Here is a 27,579-nt window from a genome sequence, read left to right as displayed (position 1 = left end):
GTCGGAGTGAGACCTCCTGCTCCCGGTCCTCTGACAGCTGTGTGTGTGTAACGGAAGACATTTTGAGCTGTCGGTGCGGTCCGTTTATCCGTGAGTGTCGGCCTGAATTCGGGGCTGACGTGCTGGAGAGTCGGTCTCCAGACGGAGCAGCGAACAGACGGGACGTTACCGAAAAACAACCGCCAGTAGTTTAACCGGCGTATGTGTAGCAGAGCTAGCTAGCTTAGCCAGCCACCAAAGCTAGCCAAGTCCTAGATGCTAGTTAGTTAGCGTCACCTAGCTTGGCCTGCCCTCCTCCTCCTCCTCCTCTTCCTCCTCCTCCTCCTTCACCACCTCCTCCTCCTCCTCCTCGACAGCCGGTCCCTTCTCCGCAGACACAATGGCTTTAAAACGAATCTCTAAGGTAACACACGACCCCTTATTTGAACATTAAGTGCAAACAGAGGCTAAGGTGTTCAGTTTGGTGCCTGTGTGCTGTTAGCATGTCAGCTAGCAGCGTTAGCATGATGCTGCTGTCGGAGCGTTTGACAGAAAAGCCGTGAAATGATTGTTGTGGTTTGGTTCAGGATGTTGTGTGTGTCGTGTTTCCGTGAATCACATTTAACGTGAAGCTCCGTTAGAAGGTTTTAAAGGTTTTACATCAAACAGTTTGAGTTCAGTGTCCTGATGTTAGCTCCTCACAGGCCTCCACGTTAAACACTGACGTTACTCAACATTAGTAACGTGTAGTTAATGGTGATGGTTTCTCTTTAACCCCAGCAGGAAGTGGACAAGCAGCACAAACATGTAGTTTATTAATGTCTGCTCACCCCCTGGCCACTTCATTAGGTACACCAGTGAAGTCACTAATCTAAATAATGGCCACTTTATTAGGTACACCAGTGAAGTCACTATTCTAAATAATGGCCACTTTATTAGGTACACTAGTGAAGTGGTTCTAATCTAAATAATGGCCACTTCATTAGGTACACCAGTGAAGTGGTTCTAATCTAAATAATGGCCACTTCATTAGGTACACCAGTGAAGTGGTTCTAATCTAAATAATGGCCACTTCATTAGGTACACCAGTGAAGTGGTTCTAATCTAAATAATGGCCACTTCATTAGGTACACTAGTGAAGTGGTTCTAATCTAAATAATGGCCACTTCATTAGGTACACTAGTGAAGTCACTAATCTAAATAATGGCCACTTCATTAGGTACACCAGTGAAGTCACTAATCTAAATAATGGCCACTTCATTAGGTACACTAGTGAAGTGGTTCTAATCTAAATAATGGCCACTTCATTAGGTACACCAGTGAAGTGGTTCTAATCTAAATAATGGCCACTTCATTAGGTACACCAGTGAAGTGGTTCTAATCTAAATAATGGCCACTTCATTAGGTACACCAGTGAAGTGGTTCTAATCTAAATAATGGCCACTTCATTAGGTACACCAGTGAAGTGGTTCTAATCTAAATAATGGCCACTTTATTAGGTACACCAGTGAAGTGGTTCTAATCTAAATAATGGCCACTTCATTAGGTACACCAGTGAAGTGGTTCTAATCTAAATAATGGCCACTTTATTAGGTACACTAGTGAAGTGGTTCTAATCTAAATAAGGTTGAGTTGATGATGTGGAGGATGGAGTTAATCTGGACTGACTTGAGGAGATGATCCATATTTTAGAACCAGCTACAGTTCAGTAGATCTACACAATGAAAACACAGTAGAGTCAACATCTCTCTCAGTAGAAACTAAAGCTGAACACCAGACCCTTCACATGTTGTCACTAGTGTACCTAATGAAGTGGCCGCTGAGTGTCTTCTCTGCAGATTGTGCTGAAACATAAATGGTGTCGTCTTCCTCTAAAAGAGGAGCGTGATTTAAAAATGTTTTCTGGTCGGACGTGAAAGATGATGCTGAGTGTCACATACCGACACAGACACACTGTGGAAATACAAACCCTGGTCCTATAAGCAGCCATGTGTCCCCCCCCCACCCCCCCACCCCCCCAGGGTAAAAATAGAGCCTGCTGCTTACTCATCAACACTGACCTGAGTGTCTCAGTGAGTCTGTAATGCTGCCTCCACACAGGAGAGGACGCTGCTGTCCAGCACATGGAGACATGGACAATCAGTCTGAGACATGAATCAATACGTCTCCGTCCTGATCAGCAGACCTGTTACCATGGAGACCTGACCGCACATAAAACCTCTATGACTGTAGAACTTTACTGATGAAGAGGAGCATCACATCAACCTGGAAGAAGAGGAGGACGAGGAAGAGGAAGAGGAGGAGGAAGAACAGAATAAAAAGAAGAAGGAGAGGGAGAAGAAAATGAAGATGTCCTCCTCCATGTCTTCCTCCATGTCCTCCTCCATGTCCTCCTCCATGTCCTCCTCCTCCATGTCCTCCTCCTCCATGTCCTCCTCCATGTCCTCCTCCTCCATGTCCTCCTCCTCCATGTCCTCCTCCATGTCCTGAATGTGAAGAGTCTTAGAAGACGACCAAGATGTCTCCACGTCTCCAGCGTCTCCGTCCACATGGGTTCCAGCTGCTTCATCTTCTTGTGGTTGTTGAGGTTTTAATCTGATTGTTAGAGAGTGACCAGAGTCTCATCCTCTTGTTCCGTCTTCTGTCTCCAGGAGTTGACCGATCTGTCCAGAGATCCTCCGGCTCAGTGCTCGGCCGGGCCGGTCGGTGAAGACAGTAAGAGGACGTTTGTTTCCTTCACACATAAAGACACAAACAGATGAGCTCTGTCTAACTCTTCTCCTTCTTTGTTTCCAGTGTTTCATTGGCAAGCGACTATTATGGGGCCTGTAAGTATCAGAGACTGGATCACATGTCCTCCACTGCTGTACCTAATGAACTGGACACTGAGTGTCTGAGGAGTGGGCCTGGGACTGGAAGGTCGCCGGTTCAAATCCCAGTGCTTACAGGAAGAAATGTGGAGTAACTGATCATCACTGGCCAGTTCATTAGGTACACCAGTGAAACCAACAGTAGTTTAACTCAGATGTCTAACCTCGTCCTCTCGTCCTCTCGTCCTCTCGTCCTCTCTCTGCTGCAGCCTGACAGTCCCTATCAGGGCGGCGTCTTCTTCCTGACTATTCATTTCCCCACAGATTATCCCTTCAAACCACCCAAGGTCAGTCACTTCCTGATTCCTCCAGCTGTAAGAGTCAGAGTTCATGTGTCTAACTGCTGCTTTGTGTCTGTCCTCAGGTCGCCTTCACAACAAGAATTTATCACCCAAATATTAACAGTAACGGCAGCATCTGCTTGGATATATTGAGATCACAGTGGTCTCCAGCATTAACTATCTCTAAAGGTGAGAGGACACAGTCACACTCACTGGGTTTGGTTTCAGGTTGAGGAGGAGGCACAGGTCTCTGGAGCCACTGACGACAAAATAAAAACTAGATGTCTAAAGGAAACCACGCTGAATCAGATCTGGAAGAGTACTGAGACGTAAAAGAATCAGAATCAGAAGAATAAAAGATGAAATGAAAAATCCCAGCTAACAGTAGCTCCTCCTAGCCTCCCAGCTAACGGCAGCTCCTCCTAGCCTCCCAGCTAACAGTAGCTCTTCCTAGCCTCCCAGCTAACGGCAGCTCTTCCTAGCCTCCCAGCTAACGGTAGCTCTTCCTAGCCTCCCAGCTAACGGTAGCTCTTCCTAGCCTCCCAGCTAACGGTAGCTCTTCCTAGCCTCCTAGCTAACGGCAGCTCCTCCTAGCCTCCCAGCTAACGGTAGCTCTTCCTAGCCTCCCAGCTAACGGCAGCTCCTCCTAGCCTCCCAGCTAACGGTAGCTCCTCCTAGCCTCCCAGCTAACGGCAGCTCCTCCTAGCCTCCCAGCTAACGGTAGCTCTTCCTAGCCTCCCAGCTAACGGTAGCTCTTCCTAGCCTCCCAGCTAATGCTAGCTCTTCCTAGCCTCCCAGCTAACGGTAGCTCCTCCTAGCCTCCCAGCTAACGCTAGCTCCTCCTAGCCTCCCAGCTAACGGTAGCTCCTCCTAGCCTCCCAGCTAACGCTAGCTCCTCCTAGCCTCCCAGCTAACGGTAGCTCCTCCTAGCCTCCCAGCTAACGCTAGCTCCTCCTAGCCTCCCAGCTAACGGTAGCTCTTCCGAACCTCCCAGCTAACGGTAGCTCCTCCTAGCCTCCCAGCTAACGGTAGCTCTTCCGAACCTCCCAGCTAACGGTAGCTCTTCCGAACCTCCCAGCTAACGGTAGCTCTTCCTAGCCTCCCAGCTAACGGTAGCTCTTCCTAGCCTCCCAGCTAACGCTAGCTCTTCCTAGCCTCCCAGCTAACGCTAGCTCTTCCTAGCCTCTCAGCTAACGCTAGCTCTTCCCAGCCTCCCAGCTAACGCTAGCTCTTCCCAGCCTCCCAGCTAACGCTAGCTCCTCCTAGCCTCCCAGCTAACGCTAGCTCCTCCTAGCCTCCCAGCTAACGCTAGCTCTTCCGAACCTCCCAGCTAACGGTAGCTCCTCCTAGCCTCCCAGCTAAAGGTAGCTCTTCCTAGCCTCCCAGCTAACGGTAGCTCTTCCTAGCCTCCCAGCTAACGGTAGCTCTTCCGAACCTCCCAGCTAACGGTAGCTCTTCCTAGCCTCCCAGCTAACGGTAGCTCTTCCTAGCCTCCCAGCTAACGGTAGCTCCTCCTAGCCTCCCAGCTAACGCTAGCTCCTCCTAGCCTCTCAGCCTCAGTGAGACATTCATGTAATAACCTGTGACTCGATGCTGAGGATGACCTCTAACACTCGTCCTTCTCTCTTCAGTCCTTTTGTCCATTTGTTCTCTGTTATGTGACCCGAACCCTGACGACCCGTTAGTGCCAGAGATCGCTCGTATCTACAAAACAGACCCTGTACGGTGAGTGATCAGCTGATTGGCGTCATGAACGATAAAATGATGAAATAAATGTGGACCCCGTCAGGAATGAGAGGCTGAGGGTTCATGTGTTCATAGAGGTTGTTGGTCTGGTTGGTCTCAGGTACAACAGACTAGCCAGAGAGTGGACAGAGAAGTATGCCATGCTGTGAGGGTAAGAGCTGAGCTCACCTGGTGCTCACCTGGTGCTCACCTGTCGGCTCATGATAAGCATGGCTCCAGATACCTGCTGTTACAGCTGCATGCAGCACAGCTACTGAAAACTAGAGGAGGAGCAAGAGAAACAGGACGTCATCAGAGGGAGGGAGGGACCTTCTCGACTAGGTGTAACGTTTATGTGTAGTACCACCACTAGGCCACTAGGTGGAGACAGAGGACCAGGTGTGAAACAGGCTCAGATTCTGTCAGTAAGTCACCATGTGGTAGGTAGGTAGGTGATGTAGAATCAGTTACATTTGATGAAACATCGAGGCAGAAGAAGAAACTCTGACATGATGACTGAGATGTAAAGTTTGTCTGCTTGTTTGTTAGCTGAGGCTAGCTGGTTAGCTGAGGCTAGCTGGTTAGCTCCAGCTACGTGATGCTTGGTATCAATGGAAAGAGTAGCTTCTCTAGTTTCTAATGACACCCAGCATGGCAGAGTGGAGCAGAGAGGATTGTGGGTAATGCTGCGTTTTATTAAACAGCAAAACACACTTGGACATTTGTTTGTAGTTTTCAGTTTGAGACAGGAAGTTGACGTGTGTGTCTCTCAGGCATGGCATCGTCCTTAAAACCCGTCCATCAGCCTCAGCTCCTCACTTCCTGTTCTCCTCCCCCCACAGGTACAACAAGACAGCTCAGGACTGGACTCAGAAATACGCCATGTGACCCGCCTCCCCTTTCAGTTTGTCCCACGGCCACGCCTCCTTTCCCTCTCACCCACCTGCCCCACGGCCACGCCCCCTGTCTCTCACCCACCTGCCCCACGGCCACGCCCCCTGTCTCTCACCCACCTGCCCCACACCCCCCTGTCTCTCACCCACCTGCCCCACGGCCACGCCCCCTGTCCCTCACCTGCCTGTCCCGTGGCCACGCCCCCCGTTTCTTTTAAAGCTTTTAAATTCTGGGTTTTCTCTGTGAAGGACTCTGAGCTGTGAATGTGCCAACCGCAAAACAAACGAAGCCGAGTGGACGGCGAGGAGAGACCAGGTGTAATGCATGTCAGTGATTGGTTCATGTGCTGCTGAGAACACGTGTCCACGTTTAAAAAGGCTTCTTCTTCTTCTTCTCTTGGTTTCTTCTTCTTCTCGTTTTGTTTGTTTTTAGACGAGAGCCGTTAGTTCATCCTTCATCCAACACTGTTCTCCTCTTTTTGCACTGGAAAAGAAACGAAGCTCAACGGCTGATCGATCAACTAATAGCTCTGTGATGTTTTTCTCAATAAAGTTGAACAAACTGCAGCTTCTGTGTCCTGTCATTATTTATCTTAAAGCATCCGCCATAACATTAGGAACAGTGGGAGGAAATATCAGACAGGAAGTTGAACGTTTAGTCGTCAGAGCTGATGTTGGAAGAATTTGACTTTAACAAGAACCAGACGACTGAGTCAGAACATGTCCAGAGCTGAGGGAAAGAGGATGAAGAAGGATGAAGAGGGAAAAGACAGGAGGAGGAAGAGGAGTCAGGACCCAGGTATGCTGGTCATAATGTTACGGCTGACTGGCTCAACTGAGCTTGAGTTCATCATCTTATAAACAAAGATTCTGGGAGTTTGTTATATATAAACGCCTCGACCAATCAGAGAGCAGGACACAGGACCTCACTTCCTGTTTTCAGATCTCAGGAGAAAAAATAATTTTCTATAAAAAAAACAAACTTTATTAAAAAATAATCATACAACCAGTTAGAAGCTCGTGATGAATGTACAGTGCAGGGTGGAGATATAAATATCATCTGGACTACCTTTCCCACAATGCCTTGTGTCAGGTTTCTCTTGATGCTTCCAGGACAGACTGGACATGGAAAACAGTTCATGAAGCTGCTGACGGACGAAAGGAATAAAAAATATTTAAAAAAACACTAAATAAAAAAAATCAACCTTAAAACATGCAGAAGGGTCCAGAGCCTTCAGGACGTCCTAACAGAAAACATGAGTCCAGTTAAAGACCGCGTTGGTCTGGATCCTCGTTACAATCGTTTCAGCTCAGTAGCACCGTTCCTCCTTCAGCTCAGACCAGATCATCGAAGGCACTCGATCGACAGACGTCGATTCTTTCAGTTAAAATGTTTCTGTGTCAGTTAAACGAAAAATAAAAGATGAATCACGTCAACACCTTTAAAAACGCGTTAAAGGTTTTAGAGGGAAACTTCAGCGGCCATGAAGGAGCGTCGCTGCCTCTGGAGGCGAGGGATGACGGAGGGATGACGGACCAATCAGATCGCTACGCCGTGGAAAGCTCCACCCCACTGTCACAGACCCCGCTGTCGAGCCGAACGTCCGCCTTCGGGTCCTGGACCAGGGACTCTGCTGCAGAGAAGAAAACCACAAAGTGAGGCGCTTGTCGTCACGGCAACGGTTGCTAACCAACGTAGGGTCTGCGCCTGCTCACCGGTCATCGGAGCGTCCCGGTCGCGACGCAGCGCCTCCTCCAGGACGCTCAGCGCTCTGCACTCCCCGACCGACCTGAGAGCAGCCAGGAGATCCCGGACCGTCCCCCCAGAGACCTGAGACGGGACCAGACAGGAAGTTAACGGGACCAGACAGGAAGTCAACGGGACCGGACAGGAAGTTAACGGGACCGGACAGGAAGTCAACGGGACCAGACAGGAAGTCAACGGGACCAGACAGGAAGTTAACGGGACCAGACAGGAAGTCAACGGGGAACAGACAGGAAGTCAACGGGACCAGACAGGAAGTCAACGGGACCGGACAGGAAGTTAACGGGACCAGACAGGAAGTCAACGGGGACCAGACAGGAAGTCAACGGGGACCAGACAGGAAGTCAACGGGAACAGACAGGAAGTCAACGGGACCAGACAGGAAGTCAACGGGACCGGACAGGAAGTTAACGGGACCGGACAGGAAGTCAACGGGACCGGACAGGAAGTCAACGGGACCGGACAGGAAGTCAACGGGACCGGACAGGAAGTTAACGGGACCAGACAGGAAGTCAACGGGACCGGACAGGAAGTCAACGGGGAACAGACAGGAAGTCAACGGGACCGGACAGGAAGTCAACGGGACCAGACAGGAAGTCAACGGGGACCAGACAGGAAGTCAACGGGGAACAGACAGGAAGTTAACGGGACCAGACAGGAAGTCAACGGGACCAGACAGGAAGTCAACGGGACCGGACAGGAAGTCAACGGGGAACAGACAGGAAGTCAACGGGACCAGACAGGAAGTCAACGGGACCAGACAGGAAGTCAACGGGACGGCGTTTTAAATGATTCTAATATTTCCTCTGAGGTCGGCGCCTCCAGGTCGCTCTGAACACAACGACACAGTCGAGAGAGAGGGAGGGCTGTGGACTCACCTCGTAGCTGTCCAGCAGGGTCTTGGCGGGGGAGGGGCTCAGCCTGAAGGCCGTGTTGAGGATCCCCAGACCCAGACCATGAGCCAGATTCTCCCAGAATCCTTCACTCTCCAGAGCACCACACAGCGCCTGCTTCACCTCAGAGTCCAGACTGGACAGGTCGCCTACGGCAGACATTTACACCTCACATTAATTCAAACACTTCCTGCTTCCTGTTTGGTTCAGAGCTGATCAGGTGACCTGCCGTCAACCAATCACACTCACCTTGAGGAGGGACGAAGGCTCTGAGAGGAGGCTTTGGTTCGTACTCTTTACCGTTGAGGAGCTCCAGCACCTGAAGACAAAGACCAGGATCAACCTGAGCCACAGTTACTGGACTACACCCAGTAATCAGATTACTGACCATGTAATCAGATTACTGACCGACCCTCTAATCAGATTACTGACATGTAATCAGATTACTGACTGACTGTGTAATCAGATTACTGACATGTAATCAGATTACTGACTGACCTTGTAATCAGATTACTGACTGTGTAATTAGATTACTGACCGACCTTGTAATCAGATTACTGACCATGTAATCAGATTACTGACCATGTAATCAGATTACTGACTGTGACCATGAACCAGACGTGTTCAGGATCAACCTAGACTCAGACTGTGAACAGCAGCCGTACCTCAGCGGTGGCGGCCATGTTGAGCGGGGTCATCCCAGGTATGTAGCCTTCGTCTTCCTCTTCGTCGTCTTTGTCCTTCTCTTCATCACAGACGTCTTCCTCTCTGAAGAAGAGCGGCTCATAGTTCTCCTTCTGAGGATCAGCACCTGGAAACAAACGTGAACACGTTGAACACAAAGTGAAGCTGATCTGACCTTTAACCTGGAGCTGAAGTTGACTGATAAACTCTCTGCCTTCATAAACTCTATTAACATGTTTTATTAAATGTTAAATCATTCCTGTCAGTGTGTCACAGAGGACGTGGTGTAGTTCCCAGTGTGGCCTGAAGGGGTCACTGTGACTCAGAGGAGAAACTGAACTGATGCTGAATCAACAAAATGTTTCTGTAACAGGAAACGAGTTAAAACATGTTGAGTAAAAAGAGTCTGAAAGAAGGAAGGAAGAAGAAATCTGCTGAAGAAGGAATCTTCCTGAGGGAGGGAGCTCTATCCAGGTGCATTGTGGGAGATGTAGGAGTCTGACGGACCAATCAGATGGTTTGGTTCTGGGTGATAAATACCTGCAGCCATGAGGAGCGCTGTGAGCTTCACAGAGCCCCGCCCTGCAGCGATGTGGAGGGGGGTGGAGCCATTAAAGGTGCAGGAGTCCACCTTGGCGTTTCCCTGACGACACAAACCCAAACATTATGAGTTACTAACAAAGTGAAGCGGTGACGACTGAGTGATGGATGGAGGCGCTACCTCCAGCAGCAGGCAGCCGGCCAGCGACACGTTGTCGATCTCGGTCGCCAGATGCAGCGCCGTCCGTCCACAGCTTCGCTCCTGAGCCTCCACGTTGGCCCCGCCCTCCAGCAGCTCCCTGAGGGAAGACAGCTGATTGGCCAGAACCGCCAGGTGGATGGCACACAGACCTGCTGTGTTGGTGTGGTCCAGCAGCTCCCTCAGGGCTCGGCGCTGCAGCAGAAACTGGACCATGGCTCCGCCTCCTTCCTGCTGGGACGCCAGGTGGAGCACTGTGTTGCCGTGACGATCTGTCAGAGTCGGGTCGGCGCCAGCCAACAGCAACGCTTCGGCCGCCTCCTTCTGCTGAGTGATGACCGCCAGGTGCAAAGGAGTCTGGGAAATGGAGTCAGTGAAACACAATGATTATATTATATTATATTTAATCTTAATGGTGGCGCTACAGGTAACAACACAACACAGCCAGCTAACAGTAACAGCTCATTAATGGATAACGTCTTAATATTTACTGAGGAACCTCAACTTTTAATCTTAAAGCTCTGGTAGACGTTGGTCAGACTGTCAGTACCTGGTACAGGTGATTCCTCATGTTGAGCACCTCCTCTCCAGACAGAGCAGACACCACTTGGGTCAGACTCTTGAGCGCCTCCTGCTGGCTGTGGAGGACTGCCAGGTGGAGGCCCCTGAGGGGAGAGAGGAGCAGAGAGGAGCAGAGTGAGTGGACTGCTAAATTAAATCTGGAGACCATTAGTGTCCTCTGTGTTACTGACGTGTCTCCGTCCTCGTCCTGCGCCGTCATCAGGGGGCGCTGTGGAGCCAGCAGGTAAGCTGAATCACCTGTAACTGAGTAGTGGAAGAGAGCCTCCAACTGTCGACTGGTCACCTGAACCAAGCGCTGGTCAGCATCACACACTGAAACACAGAGAGGACAACATGATGAAAGAATGATTAGGAGGGAGGGAGGGAGGAAGGGAGGAAGGAAGGAAGGAGGGAGGAAGGAGGGAAGGAGGGAAGGAAGGGGGAGGGAGGGAGGAAGGGAGGGAGGAAGGAGGGAAGGAAGGGAGGAGGGAGGAAGGAGGGAAGGAGGGAAGGAAGGGGGAGGGAGGAGGGAGGAAGGAGGGAAGGAGGGAAGGAAGGGGGAGGGAGGGAGGAAGGGAGGGAGGAAGGAGGGAAGGAAGGAAGGGATGAAGGAAGGATGGTTTGTGCTCTGATGTGAAACCTCTAACTAACAGATGACTGAACGGTTTCATCTTCTAAACCAATCATCTCTCAGACAGCTGACAGGTGTCTACCTGTGTCCTCCTGCTCCACACTGCCCCCTCCCTCCTCACTCGTCTCCCCCGGCCCCAGGCCTCCTGTCTGGGCGGGGGGCAGCAGCGCGGCCCCCGTCTCGTCGTCGTCTGCGTCACTGTCGTCTGCAGCGTCGCTGTCGTCTGCGTCGTTGCTCTGAGAGGCTGAGACACCAGCACACGTCAGACCTCTTCATCATGTTTCTACATTAACTCCACTCTACTGGCTTCACTCTGCTCCTCACCATGTTTGATGCCTCCTCCCGCTCCTCCTCCTCCTCCTCCTCCTCCCAGACCAGCTGAGTATGCTGAAGAGAAAGCTCCTCCTCCTGCTCCTCCTCCTCCATAGTTGTAGGCGGCGAAGCCCTGGAAGTATCCTGAAAACCCAGATCAAACCAGATCAGACTGACCCTCAGGACAAAGACAGCTGATGATCCCTGCTCCTGACTTTACCTCCTCCTCCTCCAGCTCCAGGTCCTCCTCCTGCAGCTGGGCCTCCTCCACCTCCTCCTCCTCGGTACAGACCTCCTCCTCCTCCTCCTCCATGACCACTGAAGTCATGGAAGTTCGGCAGCGTCTTCTGCCTCTTCCTCTGCACCTCTTCCTTGTCTAAACACAAAGAATATAGTCCGTGATTACCTGTGACCTGGGGGCGGGGTCATGGTCTGGGGGCGGGGTCATGGTCTGGGGGCGGAGCCAGGTGAGCTACCTATGATCTGAGGGTGGTAGGTGAAGGGTTTGGGTTCGCTGGTCTCGTTGTCCGACTTCCTCTTCAGCTGCACGAACACGGACGTCGGTTTCTGCAGGTTCTGGTCTCGATACTTCGGAGTCTTGAAGACGATGGCAAACTGTCGCCATAGCAACAAGTTAACATGCATTAGAAGCAGCGGAGCCACAGCTGATAATAATAATAATAATAATATTTACTATATATTTATAAGGACCTGTCTGTGGACGTCTGTGGGGGAGAAGTCTCCCAGAGCCTCCCAGGTCAGCCCGGTGTCGTCCTCCTCGTAGAACCGAACCTGGATGTCGTCTGAAAACACAAACACTTCAGTCTGATAGAAACTAGGCTGCAGGAAACTGCCTGGATTTCCATATCTGAGGGGAATTCCCTGACGCTGGACTTCCTCCAGGACAACAAACACCAACCAGGAAAAACCTGACACTGTTCAGAACTCACTATATAACACTGGTAGCACAAGAGAAACTGATGAAACTGATTCTATGGAACGATGAAGACGCAGGTAGATGATAAGATAATGAGAAACTGAAAGACTTCTAGAAGCAGCAGCGTTCGTTTCCTGACACCAAACCAACCAAGGCTCCTCTATTCAGCTGAATTAGCCGTTAGCTCTGTAGCTCTAGTTTAAAGTGGCTCAGGTAACATCAGGTGTTTGAGGATCCACTGACCTTTCTGGACTTTGTCACAGAGCAGGTACACCTCCTCTCCTCCCGTCACACAGCCGGCGGTCCGATCCATCCTCACGATCTTCAGGTTGGAGGCGTTTGGAGCCTCTGAGGGAAGAACAGCGAGAGAAAGACTGACGGTCAGCGGCCGACCAACATATTAGTATGAGGTGACAGATCTGCTCACAGCTGATTCCTCACCTGTTCTGTTACTAGAAGGCAGTAACAGAACATCCATGTTTTTATTGGATTAATGAAAATGAATCAAAAAATACAGCAGATATGAATATAACACCAGCCTTTGTACGCTGATGTTAAATCATCAGATTTCTGAATGGAGTCTGGTGTGGATTCATATTAGGTGACTTGATTTTTAAGTCACCAAAGCTGAAGTTAAACTGGCAGAAAATTAAAAGGAGTTTGGGGAAGATTCCTTAAATCATCAGATATTTGAATGGAGTCTGGTGTGGATTATACTGCATTACACTGCACATCAGTTTCTGCAGGATGGAAAAAAATAACTAAGTCAAAGTTGAACTGAAGTGAAAATGAAAGTCAACGCTGTGGTTTCTGAAGCAACATCTTCACAGACGTCTTGATCTGAACCCCCCCGTCCCCCCCCCGTCCCCCCCTGATGAAACATGACTGTCTGGACTCACTGCTGTCGTAGATCGGCTCAGACACCACGGGCTCCAGGCGCCTGGAGAAGCCGCCGTCGCTGTCGGGGAGGAACGCCGTGAACATGAGGCGGACCACGCTGAGGTCCATCTCTTTGGCCTGAGTGGACGCCGCGCTGTTGATGACGCTACGCTGGTGGTCTGAAGGAACGACCAGAGAACGTTAAAGTCACATCATCAACGTTTTAAATACAGAAGAGAAAACGTGGACACGGCGTCTGACCGTTGAGCTCTCGGGGAACTCGGACCTCCCCCTGCAGGGCGTCGATCTCGGGGTGGATGGAGACCCCACAGTTGTATCCCATCCTGAAAGCCTCCACCATCCGCTCCTCCAGAGTCTTCACCACGTTCTTCTTGGTCACGTGGAGGATGCCCAGGTTTGGAAAGCTACCGAGAAACAAGAAAGAGGAAACGGGTCGGTGTGAGACGAGGACGCTCCTCACGGTCACGGAGTTCAGAAGTCAGAGACGCAGACCTGATGGTGGAGTCCTTGGACTGGAGGTCAGCGATGCAGATGCCTTTATCGCACTGTTTCCCCACCAGACTGTGAGCGTGGAGCTGAGGGACGGTGGTCAGCGCCGTCACCAGCTGGACCACCACCCGGGCCTGACCCTGGTAGTTACACACCTGGAACACAACGGGACACGAGGACATGAGGACACGAGGACACGAGGTCTCTATGTGAGGCTGAGGGACAGACACTGAACTGTCCTCAGGACAAATATTTATCTGTCACTGATCATTAATCAGACTCAGACTGTTGAAGTGATTTTACAGAATGTGTTTCTCATGTCTCGTCTCATGTCTCAGGAGGTTTGGTCCCAGCTCTCATATCTGTCACAGCTTCTTTTTAATGTCTCTAAACTTTCTGATCATTTACAGCTTTATACTAAATGATTAATAATCAGAGTAATGACAGTTAACTTACTCCTTATAACATCATTAAAACAGTTTAACTCATTCATTCCAGACTTTTAATAGTCTTGTCTTCGTTGAATAAATAAATGAAACGGTCTGTGGACGAGTCTGAACCATCCAGAGGTGACTGAGGTTAAACTGTGGGTTCTGGTGAAGGAGGCTGATTAATAACGAGCTGATTCAGAAACTTTCTCCTGCTACAGATGACTCACCACCGCGCCATATTCACTTTACTGTTCACAGAGGAAATCAGATCTTTAGAAGACGATACGGAGGCCTGAATAAAAACATGGCTGCAGGTTTAAATGAAATGATGAGACAAACAGCCAGCCGCCCTGAGGATGGATCACTATCAGGTGTCACGACAGCCATGATTTAAGAAATAAAACAAGTTAAATATTAAACTAGATCTGTGTAATGAATAATGAATGAGTCCAGATGAACCTCAAACCTCCAGCTCAATCACAGCCTAAATAAATATCAACTAAATAAAGAGTCACGTCTGATCAGCTCCCAACAATCAGTCAGTCAGAATTCAGTTCATTTCTCAGGACGATTAAATAAATGAATCATTTATAAACTGATAACTAATTAATCAGAGGGTTAATAAATCAGCTGTGAACATGTTTCTGTCGTTCTGATCATTTCCACCTTTAAATAATGAGACATAGAACTGATCAGCTGACTGGTGGCGTTCTTTTAAACATAAACAGATCAAACCTGCTCCTTAAACTCATGTCGGCTACAAACCCTGAGCTGTAAAAACTGAAACAGGAAATGATGGAGGAAGAGAATAACAGCCTCCACATTCAGCCTTTCACCAGGTTTTCATTCTGTCTGACGATCATGTGACTGCTCTGTTAGCGAGCTGCTCTACATGAAGGAAATCAGACCACAGAAGACTCTGTTCCTGTTTCTGATCGTTGCAGAAATAATTGCCTGCAGGAACGTTTGCAAACTGCCGCAGTAAATAAACGTCGAGCCCACTTCCTCTTCCCGGTTCTGAGGGCCACTCAGAGCGAAGACAGTTCCTAGAAACACAGCGAGCGACGCTGCTCGATGGTTTCCTGATTCAAAGACGCTCACAATGAAAATCAAGTCTTTATCAGACATGATCTATGAATCCAGAATCTTAGCGCAACGACATCTGATCAGTGGATTCAGACAGATAATTAGCATCAGTGATCAGCTAACAGATGCTAACGCTGAGACAGAACGTTACTGGTAATCTACCTGGTTTATAGTTACAAGAAACAGTATGTGAACCTTTGGTTTAATGACTGGTTGATCCTCAATAACAACCAGACGTTTACTCCACTCATAGCGGTAGTATCATTGTGTGTTCCTTCCAAACAGCTCAGTCTTGTTTTGATCTGTCCACAGAGTATTTTGCAGTAGAGCTGTGGATCATCCAGCAGCATGATGAGTCTTCATCTGACTCTCTAGGATTCTTCTTCACCTCATTGAGCATCCTGTGCTCTTTACAGGACGACCACGCCTCAGCAGAGTAACATCAGAGCTGAACTCTCTCCGTTTGTAGACAACCTGTCTTAGTGTGGACACATGAACATCAAGGCTTTTAGAGCTCTTGTGTCCCCCTTTCATGCAAACCAACAGTTCTTGATCGTAGGTCTTCTGAGAGATCTTTTCTGTGATGCATGGTTCACATTACATTATTACAGAGCAGGGCATCTTTAACCAACGCCTCCAGTCTCATCAGACTGACTGACTCCAGACTCCAGTTAGCTCTTAGAGAAGTCATTAGCCCAAAGGTTCATATGCTTCTTCCACCCTGCAGCACGTTGTTTACATGTTGTGTTCAATAAAAACATGAAATCAGACTGTTTGTCTAATTAGATGAAGATCAGAACCTGGTTTATGATCAATTTATGCAGAAATCCCAAAGGTATCTGTAGAGGCTGATATGAGCAGAGACAACCTGACAGCTAGCTGTTAGCATCACCATTAGCTGCTGCTCTAGAGTCGCCATTAGCTTCGCCATTAGCTTCGCCATTAGCACCTGCTGAATCTGACCATGAAATGATGCAGAGCTGCAACAAACCACTATTTTTTAATCAGTTTTAATCTATTTTCTGAGTCGTCCTTTAATCAGAATCAGAAAACTTTATTAATCCTTCAAGGAACTTGTTTCAGTCGTTCCCCCGTGCCCACTTTGAATAACCTTTATTGAAACAAGATGGAGGTGAAGAGCTGATTTAAAGGTTCATTTATTATGAAGTCTTTCTGAAAAGACTAAATCAGCTGCTACATCCCAATAAAGTCTCTGATCTTTGTCTATTTCCTGATCACATGCCGCCGTCCTGAATGTGAAGGGTTAAATAAAGACGTCAGGATGCGTGGGACAGAGTGGGCGCTCGGAGCAGAAACTCAACACCTTCTTTTACATGACGCAACTCTGCTTCCTTGTAATTACACGTGGGCGACACGGGAGGAAATTCCCAACAGACATGTAAGGTGTGAGTGTGTGTGTGGTCAGGTTTTTATTAGGCTGTGAGGACCAAGAGCTTGGAGAGTGCTAACCTTGTGGGGACATTTATCAGAGAAGGTTCTGAGTGTTCAAACCTGTTAAAGCTTGATATTAGGGTGAAGGTTATCAGCAGGTAAGAGTCAGGAGCTGGGCTCTGATGTCACATCCTGACAGGTTTTAATCTTAAACTGATCACTAACTGGTTTACCTGAAAACATTTAAATCTGTCAAAGATAACTGGACTTTAAGGTTTCTTCAGACGTGTCCTCGTCTCCAGGTGAGTATCTGATCATTAACAGACTCTAGTCATGTGACTTCAGGTGAGTTCATCCACAGGTGTCCCATTTAAAGCCCAACTCTCCTCCAGTCCTTTAGAAGCCAGACCTGAACATCCAGTAAACCAAGCTGAGACCAGGACCAGGACACCTGGACCAGTAGACATTCTAGAGGACGTTTCATCCACGTAGCTTCTTCAGCTCAACTATATATTATCCATATATTATCCTTGTGTATATATATATTTTATATATACTAGTCTTTATACATCTCTACCTCATTAAAGGTCTTGTTTTTACACGTTTACTGACTTGTAGCTGGATACTGAGGAATCTATCTGAATGATTAACGCTAGCTCGTTGATGAGCAAACGTTAGCATGCTAACAGTTAAAGCTCACATCCTCACCATGTTCTAACGTTAGCATTAGCACTTTCTCAACTGTTTTTACTAAGAAATTCACTAAATTCTGATTCTTGTGATCAGATGGTTTGTCTTTACTTCTGTTCAGTGTGATTCTTCCATCAGTTCCTCAGACGTACTGAACCTGGATAGTTGATAAGAAGTAGAACAGCACATAAAAGCAGAACAGATGAAGCCCTGTGTTCTACTGGAGTAAACTAAAAAATATTTTTAATATGTGCACAGAAGTTAGAGTCAACTCTTGAGTCGTGATGACTGGACGATCGCTGCTGGAGCCTCCGGTGGACGTTCGTGTCAGCTTCAGGTTTCAGTCTCAGGCTGAATTAAAATGAAAACACAGCTTCTTCCACAGAAGGTGTTTTTATTTTTCTGGGGTAAATCTAAAGGTTGATTATTCACTGCTCTCTTGGGGGAATTCCTACATGTCCTGCATGAACAGAAATATGACCAGGAAACTTCCTTAGAAATGATTGGAGGGGGTTTACGGTTTCTGGGAGTCCAGTAAAGCTGCTGGTCTGATCATGTTCTGTGATACTGAACACGCCACAGGAAACCAGGAAAATCTGAACATGTCTGTTAAAGGAAGTTTAACAAGAAACGTCTGAGGAAGAACACGCTGCCATGGAAGCTTTAAGGTCATCAGTTAAGAGTCTGACAAATGACTGATCAATTAAACATCAGATAATCAGACAGAGAGGGAGAGAGAAGTCTGGTGAGTTATCATCAGGAGGGGTTTTCCCAAGCGGCAGCCGGAGTATTCAAACAAAACCAGACTCGACTCAAACAGGAAGTCTTCCTGCTTCTCATTCATCTAAAAGGAAATTATTTAAAGTCCTAAACTCTAATAAAACCTGTTTTCATTGTCTGATTGATTCCTGGTATAAGTTCAGGTCAGTGTGATCTGACGGATGAACATCTGCTGGGACACGTGTCTGACATTCAGCGTTTACGTTTACTTTCTGAGCGACAGCAGGAATCTGGGGATTCCCCTTCTGCTCTGGTCTGAACATGTGGGAGCTTCACACTAAACATCAACACCGACAACATGACAGGAAACGTCTGACCAGGACCGACCAGAGCACGGCCTCTCGCTGCGGCCTCCATTTTGGATCCAGATTCAAGGTTGTAAAATAAACAGTTAATGTTGATGAATCATTTAAAAAAGAAAACCACCATGAGGGCTGCTGCCAATCAGACAGAGACACGCCCCTTTAGCTGCTGCCAATCAGACAGAGACACGCCCCTTTAGCTGCTGTCAATCAGACACAGACACGCCCCCCCAGCTGCTGTCAATCAGAGACACGCCCCTTTAGCTGCTGTCAATCAGACAGAGACACGCCCCCAGCTGCTGTCAATCAGACAGAGACACGCCCCCCCATGTGCAACCAATCACAGACACGCCCCCCCATGTGCAGCCAATCATAGACACGCCCCCCCATGTGCAGCAATCACAGACACGCCCCCCATGTGCAGCCAATCAGACACAGACACGCCCCTCATGTGCAACCAATCACAGACACGCCCCCCCATGTGCAGCCAATCATAGACACGCCCCCTCATGTGCAACCAATCACAGACACGCCCCCCCATGTGCAGCAATCACAGACACGCCCCCATGTGCAGCCAATCAGACACAGACACGCCCCCCCATGTGCAGCAATCACAGACACGCCCCCATGTGCAGCCAATCAGACACAGACACGCCCCCCCATGTGCAGCAATCACAGACACGCCCCCATGTGCAGCCAATCAGACACAGACACGCCCCTCATGTGCAACCAATCACAGACACGCCCCCTCATGTGCAGCCAATCAGACAGAGACACGCCCCCCAGCTGCTGCCAATCAACCACAGACACGCCCCCCCATGTGCAACCAATCACAGACACGCCCCCCCATGTGCAACCAATCACAGACACGCCCCCCCATGTGCAGCCAATCATAGACACACCCCTCATGTGCAACCAATCACAGACACGCCCCCTCATGTGCAGCCAATCAATCACAGACACGCCCCCCCATGTGCAGCCAATCATAGACACACCCCTCATGTGCAACCAATCACAGACACGCCCCCTCATGTGCAGCCAATCAAACACAGACACGCCCCCTCATGTGCAGCCAATCAAACACAGACACGCCCTTCATGTGCAACCAATCAAACACAGACACGCCCCTCATGTGCAGCCAATCAAACACAGACACGCCCCTCATGTGCAACCAATCACAGACACGCCCCTCATGTGCAACCAATCACAGACACGCCCCCATGTGCAGCCAATCAGACACAGACACGCCCCTCATGTGCAACCAATCACAGACACGCCCCCATGTGCAGCCAATCAGACACAGACACGCCCCTCATGTGCAACCAATCACAGACACGCCCCCTCATGTGCAGCCAATCAGACAGAGACACGCCCCCCAGCTGCTGCCAATCAACCACAGACACGCCCCCCCATGTGCAACCAATCACAGACACGCCCCCCCATGTGCAACCAATCACAGACACGCCCCCCCATGTGCAGCCAATCATAGACACACCCCTCATGTGCAGCCAATCAATCACAGACACGCCCCCCCATGTGCAGCCAATCAAACACAGACACGCCCTTCATGTGCAACCAATCAAACACAGACACGCCCCCCCATGTGCAACCAATCAAACACAGACACGCCCCTCATGTGCAGCCAATCAAACACAGACACGCCCCTCATGTGCAACCAATCACAGACACGCCCCCTCATGTGCAACCAATCACAGACACGCCCCCCATGTGCAACCAATCACAGACACGCCCCCTCATGTGCAGCCAATCAATCACAGACACGCCCTTCATGTGCAACCAATCAAACACAGACACGCCCCCCCATGTGCAACCAATCAAACACAGACACGCCCCCCATGTGCAACCAATCAATCACAGACACGCCCCCCCATGTGCAACCAATCACAGACACGCCCCCCATGTGCAACCAATCACAGACACGCCCCCTCATGTGCAACCAATCACAGACACGCCCCCCATGTGCAACCAATCACAGACACGCCCCCTCATGTGCAGCCAATCAAACACAGACACGCCCTTCATGTGCAACCAATCAAACACAGACACGCCCCCCCATGTGCAACCAATCAAACACAGACACGCCCCCCATGTGCAACCAATCAATCACAGACACGCCCCCCCATGTGCAGCCAATCAGACAGACCAATCAGACCTTTTTGTTCCTTTTCTCCACCAAGGTGCAGTGATATAAACTGATGTCAACCTGAGGGTCTAACAAACTGTTACTGTGACCTTTGACCTGATAAACAGGACTACAGGTGTTTCTGTGATGGACAGGAAGTGTTACCTTGACGGTGGGGTAGGTCTTCCTGTTCTTCTCGCTGGAGGCCCCGGGCAGACCGCCGTGAGACGGACCTTCACAGCCGTACCTGAACCTGAAGCCACGCTGGAAAACACAGGACTTCATCAACACAGCTGTTGACCTAGACATGTCTGCAGACAAGCTAACAGGCTAACAGGCTAACAGGCTAACAAGCTAACAGGCTAACAGGCTAATAGGCTAACAGGCTAACAAGCTAACAGGCTAATAGGCTAACAAACCACAAAGCTAACAAGATCTAAATCAGAGCCATGAAGTTAGATCTGATCTTTATTTCATCGATGCTGATATTTTCTATTAATAAAGAATGATTTTATTATTTAACATTAGCAGTAAAGACACTATATAACATTTAAAATAAATTCCTGCTGACTTTACTTGAATTCACTAAAGTTTAAACTTTAGTTTCATCCTGTTTTTATCACTTTTCTATCTGTATCTCAGAGGTTTTATTAAAGGTTTTATTAACATTCATCAGCTGTGTGTTTCATCATACCACTGAAACAACAAATTTAGCTTTTATTTATTTATTTATTTATAACTCCCCACTAAATAAAACCTGAGTGTGACTTCCTGTGCTTCATACACTCCATCATTTAAAGGTCAGGAAACAACCAGCGGAGGAGTGACAGTCGTCCAGGTGAGACTGAAACGCTCCAGCTTCATTTCCTGGTGCCATGATGTGTAATGACTCGTATCAGTTACCTGTTTGGGCTGCTCCAGGATCTCCAGGTAAGGTCCATCCACTGAAAACACACAAACACACACACAGACTCAGTGACAGTAGAACTGAAGACAGGTGGACAGCAGCTAGAGTCGGCCTGAGGGAGCAAAGGTCGATAAAGAAGAATATTATTTCATGATTTGATTAAACTGGTTTAAAGGTTGTTGATGACTGACTTAGAGTCCGTCTGTAAAAGTCAAACATGGACGTGCTGGCGTCAGACAGAGAGGAGATGAACGGACACGAATGAATGAACGAGCTCTGGGTTCAGACAGAAACTTTCTCTTTGGAGAAACGAGTTTCTCTGAGGAAATAAAACTGAAGGCAAAGTGAAAGAGGAGTTTCATGACGTGTCCTCTGTGGTGACTCTCACTTCCTCTTTCTCGTCTCCACCAGGCGTTAATCTGGAGTAAAGATAGAAGTGGAGATTTTAGATGAGATGAAGGTGAGGAGGAAAGTATCTGTGCAACCCGGTCAGAGGTCACGGCATGTAGAAGAGTCAGAGGTTTGTTTCCAGCCATGAAGACGGAGGAAGAGGCTGCAGCAGATTACAGCATCACTCAGAGATTTCACACAAGATTAAAACGCTGTGAAAAAACAGTTTCCTTTATTTGGTTCTTCTCCTCCTCCTCCTTCCTCCATCCTCTTCTCCGCCTCCTCCTTCCTCCTTCCTCTCCATCATTTTGTTACCACAGGTCGACCACGTCATGTTAACAGTAGTTGGGGCTACTATTACATACATACATGTTATAAATCAATTAATCCAATTAAGCTAATTGACTCTTAAATGAATAAATGAAGGAGGAGGCTGGTGGCTCATAAACAGCCTCTGGGTTTCATTTAAAGAACATTAATATTCTTTTCTTTAGACACGTTTAATGTCAGGAAGTCAAACTTAAAGTAAACTCAAAGAGTAAACTTTAGAGCGGCTGCAGTCGTACCTGAGGGGGCGGGGCCAGTGACACTACATTAATGTGATATTGTGGGTTAACAGGTTTGAAAACTAGTCAGAAGTAGCGCTTGTTGATTTAAGACAGAGGTGTGATGACAACACCTCTAGGTGTGAAGACAGGAAGAAGAAATAACTCCAGACAAATATGACTGATCTGAGTTTATCAGAAACAAGAAGAAGCTTCCTCAGGTAGAACGACACACCTGCAGCTCTATCAGCTCATCAGGTTACAGTCTGAGATACGTAGCGAAGACTCTGGAGGAAATCCATGAAATAAAACAAGACTTATCTTGTGCTGATTATTGGACCATGTATACGACAACAGGTCAACTTCCTGCTTCCAGCACGTGGTGCTAATGTCACGTTGACGTGTAGATATGCTCAAGCTAGGACTCTAATCATCCATGTGAAGTTTGAGAAGGTTAAACAATGTATATGTGAATATGCTAGCGCTATTTAGCTTTAGCAATTTAGCTTGAAGGGTAGAACGCCAGAGGACGCTACTATTAGTTACTATTAGCTAAGATGCTAGAGGATGCTACTATTAGCTAGGACGCTAGAGGTCGCTACTATTAGCTAGGATGCTAGAGGATGCTACTATTAGCTAGGATGCTAGAGGATGCTACTATTAGCTAGGATGCTAGAGGATCCTACTATTAGCTAGGACGCTAGAGGACGCTACTATTAGCTAGGATGCTAGAGGATCCTACTATTAGCTAGGACGCTAGAGGACGCTACTATTAGCTAGGATGCTAGAGGATCCTACTATTAGCTAGGATGCGAGAGGATCCTACTATTAGCTAGGATGCGAGAGGATCCTACTATTAGCTAGGACGCTAGAGGACGCTAGAGGACGCTACTATTAGCTAGGATGCTAGAGGACGCTAGAGGACGCTAGAGGATCCTACTATTAGCTAGGACGCTAGAGGACGCTAGAGGACGCTACTATTAGCTAGGATGCTAGAGGGCGCTACTATTAGCTAGGACGCTAGAGGATGCTACTAGAAAAAAAAAATAGAACCACAGACGCTAACCAACCACCAAACACCTGCCACACGCCTCTGAGCAGCTAGCTAACATGTGCAGCTAACATGTCTCAGGGGGTTATTGGTTCATCCTCTAATTAACTACAGCAGCAGAGGACACACCTGCTGGACCCTCACCTGCCCTCAGAGGAGTCGTTGGACCCATCGCAGAAAAATGAGTGAACTCCCACGACGAATCCATCATGTCGAAGATCTGTGAGAGAGACACAGACGCTAGTTTAACTCTTAATAATCAATCAAGTGTTATTTCTATTTGATTAAACTGGTTGAGTCAACAGTTACTACTGTTAATTAGATGTTTAATTTGTGTTGAATGCTTTTAGAGATATGTGAGGATTCATTTATTCTGGTGTAACACTGATAACTTCATGTTTGTCCAACAGCTGAATCTTTAATTCTTTTTATTTTAAAGTGTGTTATGTGAGTTTACCGGGTTGGCGGTGTGAAGGTAGGGGTCGTCTCCAGCCATGATGTCTGCAAAGGTCAAAGCACAGAGGTCAACACCAAGTCTGCTCATGATGAAAACATCCTTCATGTTTTATTTCATCAGTAGTTTTATAGAAGAAAGAAACTAAATATGAAACTATTTTACTAATAAACCATCATTTCTTCAGTGAACAAGTCAAACATTCATCTGACTTTTCCAGAACGTTTGGGGATTTTTGTGGGCGACATCTGATCTCTGAAGGTCTGACGGGGATTTATTACGGTTCTCAATCAAACAGCTGATCAACAATGTTAATAACTGTTAGCCAACATAATAAATAATTATAATAATAACAATAATTCTGGCGCAGAATGATTGTTTCAGACTGAAAATGTGAAAAGTTTCTTTTGTCACAGGAAACTGAAGATATTTGGTTGGTTCACACCTTGAAGCTGTTTTTAATTATTAGTAATATATTAATAATTAACCACAGCTTGGAAATGGGTGGATTAATAAAACTAATTAATTTAAAGGTCAGAGGTTTGGAAAAAAATGTACTTCAAACCACATACAGTAAAATATATAATATTTATTATTAATACTTAGTACTGCAGATTTGGGGGGATAAAAATATTATTTTTTTCTGTTTAACTTAATCTAAATATGAAAATGCGATGCCTTTATTTTTCACATAGGACAGTGAATTAAATACATTTATATTCTGTCCAGGTTAAACAGAACAGCTCATTAGTTTATTAAAAAGTATTTATTCACTATTTTTGTAAACAAAACATTTAAAATAGAGAAATACTGGTCTGGTTAACTGATAATTAAACAGTAATTAAATAGAAATAGTCTAAATAAAATACGTTTTTGTCAGAAAGGTTCAGCAACAATAATTAAATCAATAATTGATTAAATAATATTAAATCCTCTGACAACTTGTTGCAGCTCAGAATCAGAGCGCGTTCCCGCTCATGTTTCTCATGGACGTGCCCGTGTTAGCTCCGTGGCTAACAGCTAATTAGCACAACCGGACCGTTTCTTCTAGTCGTTGTTGTTTGTGTCGTTAAAGCGGACGCCATAAAGCAAACAGCTGTAAACAAACGACACCTCCGCGGCAGCGACAACCGAGCAGCTCCTGACCGACTCACGGCTCCGGGCTCAGGCTGTGCCCGTTCGGCTAACCGCTACCTGCCCTAGCTAACCACAAGCTAGCCTGTTCCGTACGCCGAGAGTGTAACTCGAAACTCCGTTGAACAATCCGCCCGTTAAACCGTCCTTCACTGTTCACCTTCAGACATTGAACCACAAGACGTTCATTGATAAATATCGAAATCAGATGAACCCAACGCTGATTTCGGCTTGTGTTAAAATCCACACAGCGGCTCACTTCAAATATGTATTTAACCTTATTTAGGAAGTGTCCGTTAACTCTCTCTGCCTTCCGCTGCTTACAACATGAGCGATTGAAGCTCTAGTAAAAGTTAAAATATTGACTTAAATCAGGACTTAGTGTTTGATATAAATGCGCCGAATTAACCGGTAGATGTCACTAATACAGAACCCAGCTTAAGCGGTGTTGTGAAATATTTTTGTGCCACATGAGAAGAAATACCACGTAAAGTTGATATTTTTAAAATGGGCTTTGGTGTGAAGTTTCTCCGAGTTACCTGGCTAACAAGGAAGTGAGTAGCATAACAAAGCGATCCGTTGAGACGGGTCACGGAGACGCGGAGTTCTCCGACTGCTGATTAACAGACAGCTGGTTAATCTGATTATTGATTATATATAAAGTGTAGAGTTACTGGAGGGTTACCTGGTTCGCGCGCTCAGGTGAAAAGTCGTGTTCTCAGCAGGAACTAAGAGTTGACAGTCCGCTTCACATCACACAGCCATGCCCACGCCGAACCACTAGATCCATTTACAGCGTGACCCAGACACGGTCCATCCACGACCTGTGAGCGGAGGAACGGCTTCAATCCGACCGAGGAGGCGTTAGTCCCGCAGAAGCAGCGGCACAACCCGCAGGTGACACCGAGTTTAATCTGCGCTAAAATAAAAAAGTTTGATTTCCTTCCCCACTGGAAATTCCCTCTGACGTCCAGGTCAGACAGAGAGGAGCGAAACGAGAAGAGGTCTCACTCTGAGCACAAAAACACGCCATCCTCCTTTACATTTAGACGTTCATCATTTATCCTCCACAATTAACATAAAAATAATAAACACAACGTTAGCTCCCAGTGACCAGCACGCGACCAATACGTCTCCATCCTGATCAATGACTCCGATCAGAGGTTTAACGGTCGCCATGGAGACCAGATCACAAGATGTGATCAGGGACACGTGAGTTTACATCCGAACATCAGTCACTGCAGAGGAGCTTCACATCTACTGGGAATAGAAGAAGAAGAAGAAGATGAAGAGGAGGAGGAAGAAGAAGGAGGAGAAGGAGAGAGTGGAGAAAAGAAGGATTCCAAGATGTCTCCACGTCTCCATCGTCTCTGTCCACATTGATTCCATCTAGTTTTTCTACCTCCATGTTTCTGTCCCTCACCTGATGATGATTAGTAAAGGTTACCATGGTTACCACCTCCACACAGGCCACCACCCTTCCTCCTCCCATGTGGACACTGTGCTGTTTGTTGACTACAGCTCAGCCCCCTCCAGACTGGACTCTAAGCTGGGTGACCTGGGTCTGGACTCCTCCCTGTGCAGGTGGATCTACAGCTTCCTGACCGTCAGACCACCGGTGGTTCCAGAGGGTCACCACACTTCAGCCCCCCTCACTCTCAACACTGGATCCCCCCAGGGCTGTGCTCAGCCCTCTGCTGTACTCACTGTCCACGTCAGACTCCAACATCATCCTCAAGTTTGATAACGACACCACTGACGTTCACCAGTCCTCCAGGAGGGAGGTGTCCTCCACCTGGGGGACTGGTGAACGTCAGCAAAACAAAGGAACTGATGGTGGACTTCAGCAGGAAACAGCAGAGGGACATACGTCCAGTTATCATCTGTGGCTCTGAGGTTGAAAGAGTGGACACCTTCAGATACCTGGGAGTGTCCGTCTCACAGGACCTGTAGAAGGCCAGACAGCGTCTCTACCTCCTCAGAGACTTTAAGCTCCCTCTCAAGGTGCTCAGGAACTTTTACACCTGCACCATCGAGAGCATCTTGTGTGGGAGCATCACCACCTGGATGCTCCTGGCCCTCAAAAGGGGGGGTCTGTTCAGTGGAGCAGACCATCAGAACTCCCCCCCAACCTGCAGGACATTTATACAACACGTTGCAGGTTAAGGGCCAAGAAGATCCTGGACGATCAGCCTGGACACCCTGGACACTCTGTCTCCTCTCTACTGCCGTCAGGACGGTGTCTCCTCTGAGGCTGAACTGGACCGAAATAAAACTGCACTTAGTCTTATAAGTGCTTTAAAATATTTTATTTTATTTTACTCAGTTATGTATTTATACTCATACTGTTTAACTTAATTAATTACCTTCATTATTACTGTTTTACTACTGGCTGCAGATACACGAACACATTTCACTGTGTTTTACTATGTTTAACTCTTCTCCATCAGGTCTGAGGTTTTTCTTCATACAGAGTGAGTCATCTCTCCTTCTAGACCATCTTTGACATAGAGTCGTTCACTTCCTGCCCTCTGCTGGTTCAGTTCTGACAACCTCTAACAACCTTCTGACATCAGGTCCACAGCAGGAGAAGAAGAGGAGGAGGAGGAGGAGGA

General features: G+C 47.7%; 2 protein-coding genes across 2 annotated transcripts; one reads left to right on the top strand and one right to left on the bottom strand.

Moving 5' to 3' along the window:
- ube2d2l (ubiquitin-conjugating enzyme E2D 2, like) lies at positions 1–6,315 on the top strand. Its single transcript, XM_084549653.1, has 7 exons — positions 1–403; positions 2,631–2,694; positions 2,776–2,807; positions 3,059–3,136; positions 3,214–3,319; positions 4,762–4,855; positions 5,698–6,315. The coding sequence occupies exons 1-7, from the start codon at positions 380–382 to the stop codon at positions 5,741–5,743; spliced, it is 444 nt and encodes a 147-aa protein (XP_084405779.1). The 5' UTR covers positions 1–379; the 3' UTR covers positions 5,744–6,315.
- A 401-nt stretch (positions 6,316–6,716) lies between these two features.
- Positions 6,717–25,907, bottom strand: nfkb1 (nuclear factor of kappa light polypeptide gene enhancer in B-cells 1). Its single transcript, XM_084549569.1, has 23 exons — positions 25,650–25,907; positions 23,834–23,877; positions 23,521–23,596; positions 21,387–21,427; positions 20,649–20,747; positions 13,663–13,814; positions 13,411–13,574; positions 13,170–13,328; positions 12,514–12,618; positions 12,045–12,136; positions 11,810–11,948; positions 11,554–11,709; positions 11,346–11,477; positions 11,104–11,265; positions 10,582–10,723; positions 10,380–10,494; positions 9,812–10,186; positions 9,631–9,733; positions 9,072–9,217; positions 8,656–8,725; positions 8,392–8,555; positions 7,465–7,579; positions 6,717–7,382 (listed from the first exon to the last, which is right to left on the bottom strand). Exons 2-23 carry the CDS (start codon positions 23,870–23,872, stop codon positions 7,297–7,299), a joined length of 2,832 nt encoding a protein of 943 aa, XP_084405695.1. The 5' UTR covers positions 23,873–23,877; positions 25,650–25,907; the 3' UTR covers positions 6,717–7,296.
- Between the last annotated feature and the right edge of the window lie 1,672 nt (positions 25,908–27,579).

Source organism: Chelon labrosus, assembly GCF_963514085.1.
Source record: "Chelon labrosus genome assembly, chromosome: 8".
In the NCBI taxonomy this organism is placed as follows: domain Eukaryota; kingdom Metazoa; phylum Chordata; class Actinopteri; order Mugiliformes; family Mugilidae; genus Chelon; species Chelon labrosus.
The sequence above is the reverse complement of the archived record's forward strand: the minus strand, read 5'-3'. Positions and strand labels throughout refer to the sequence as shown.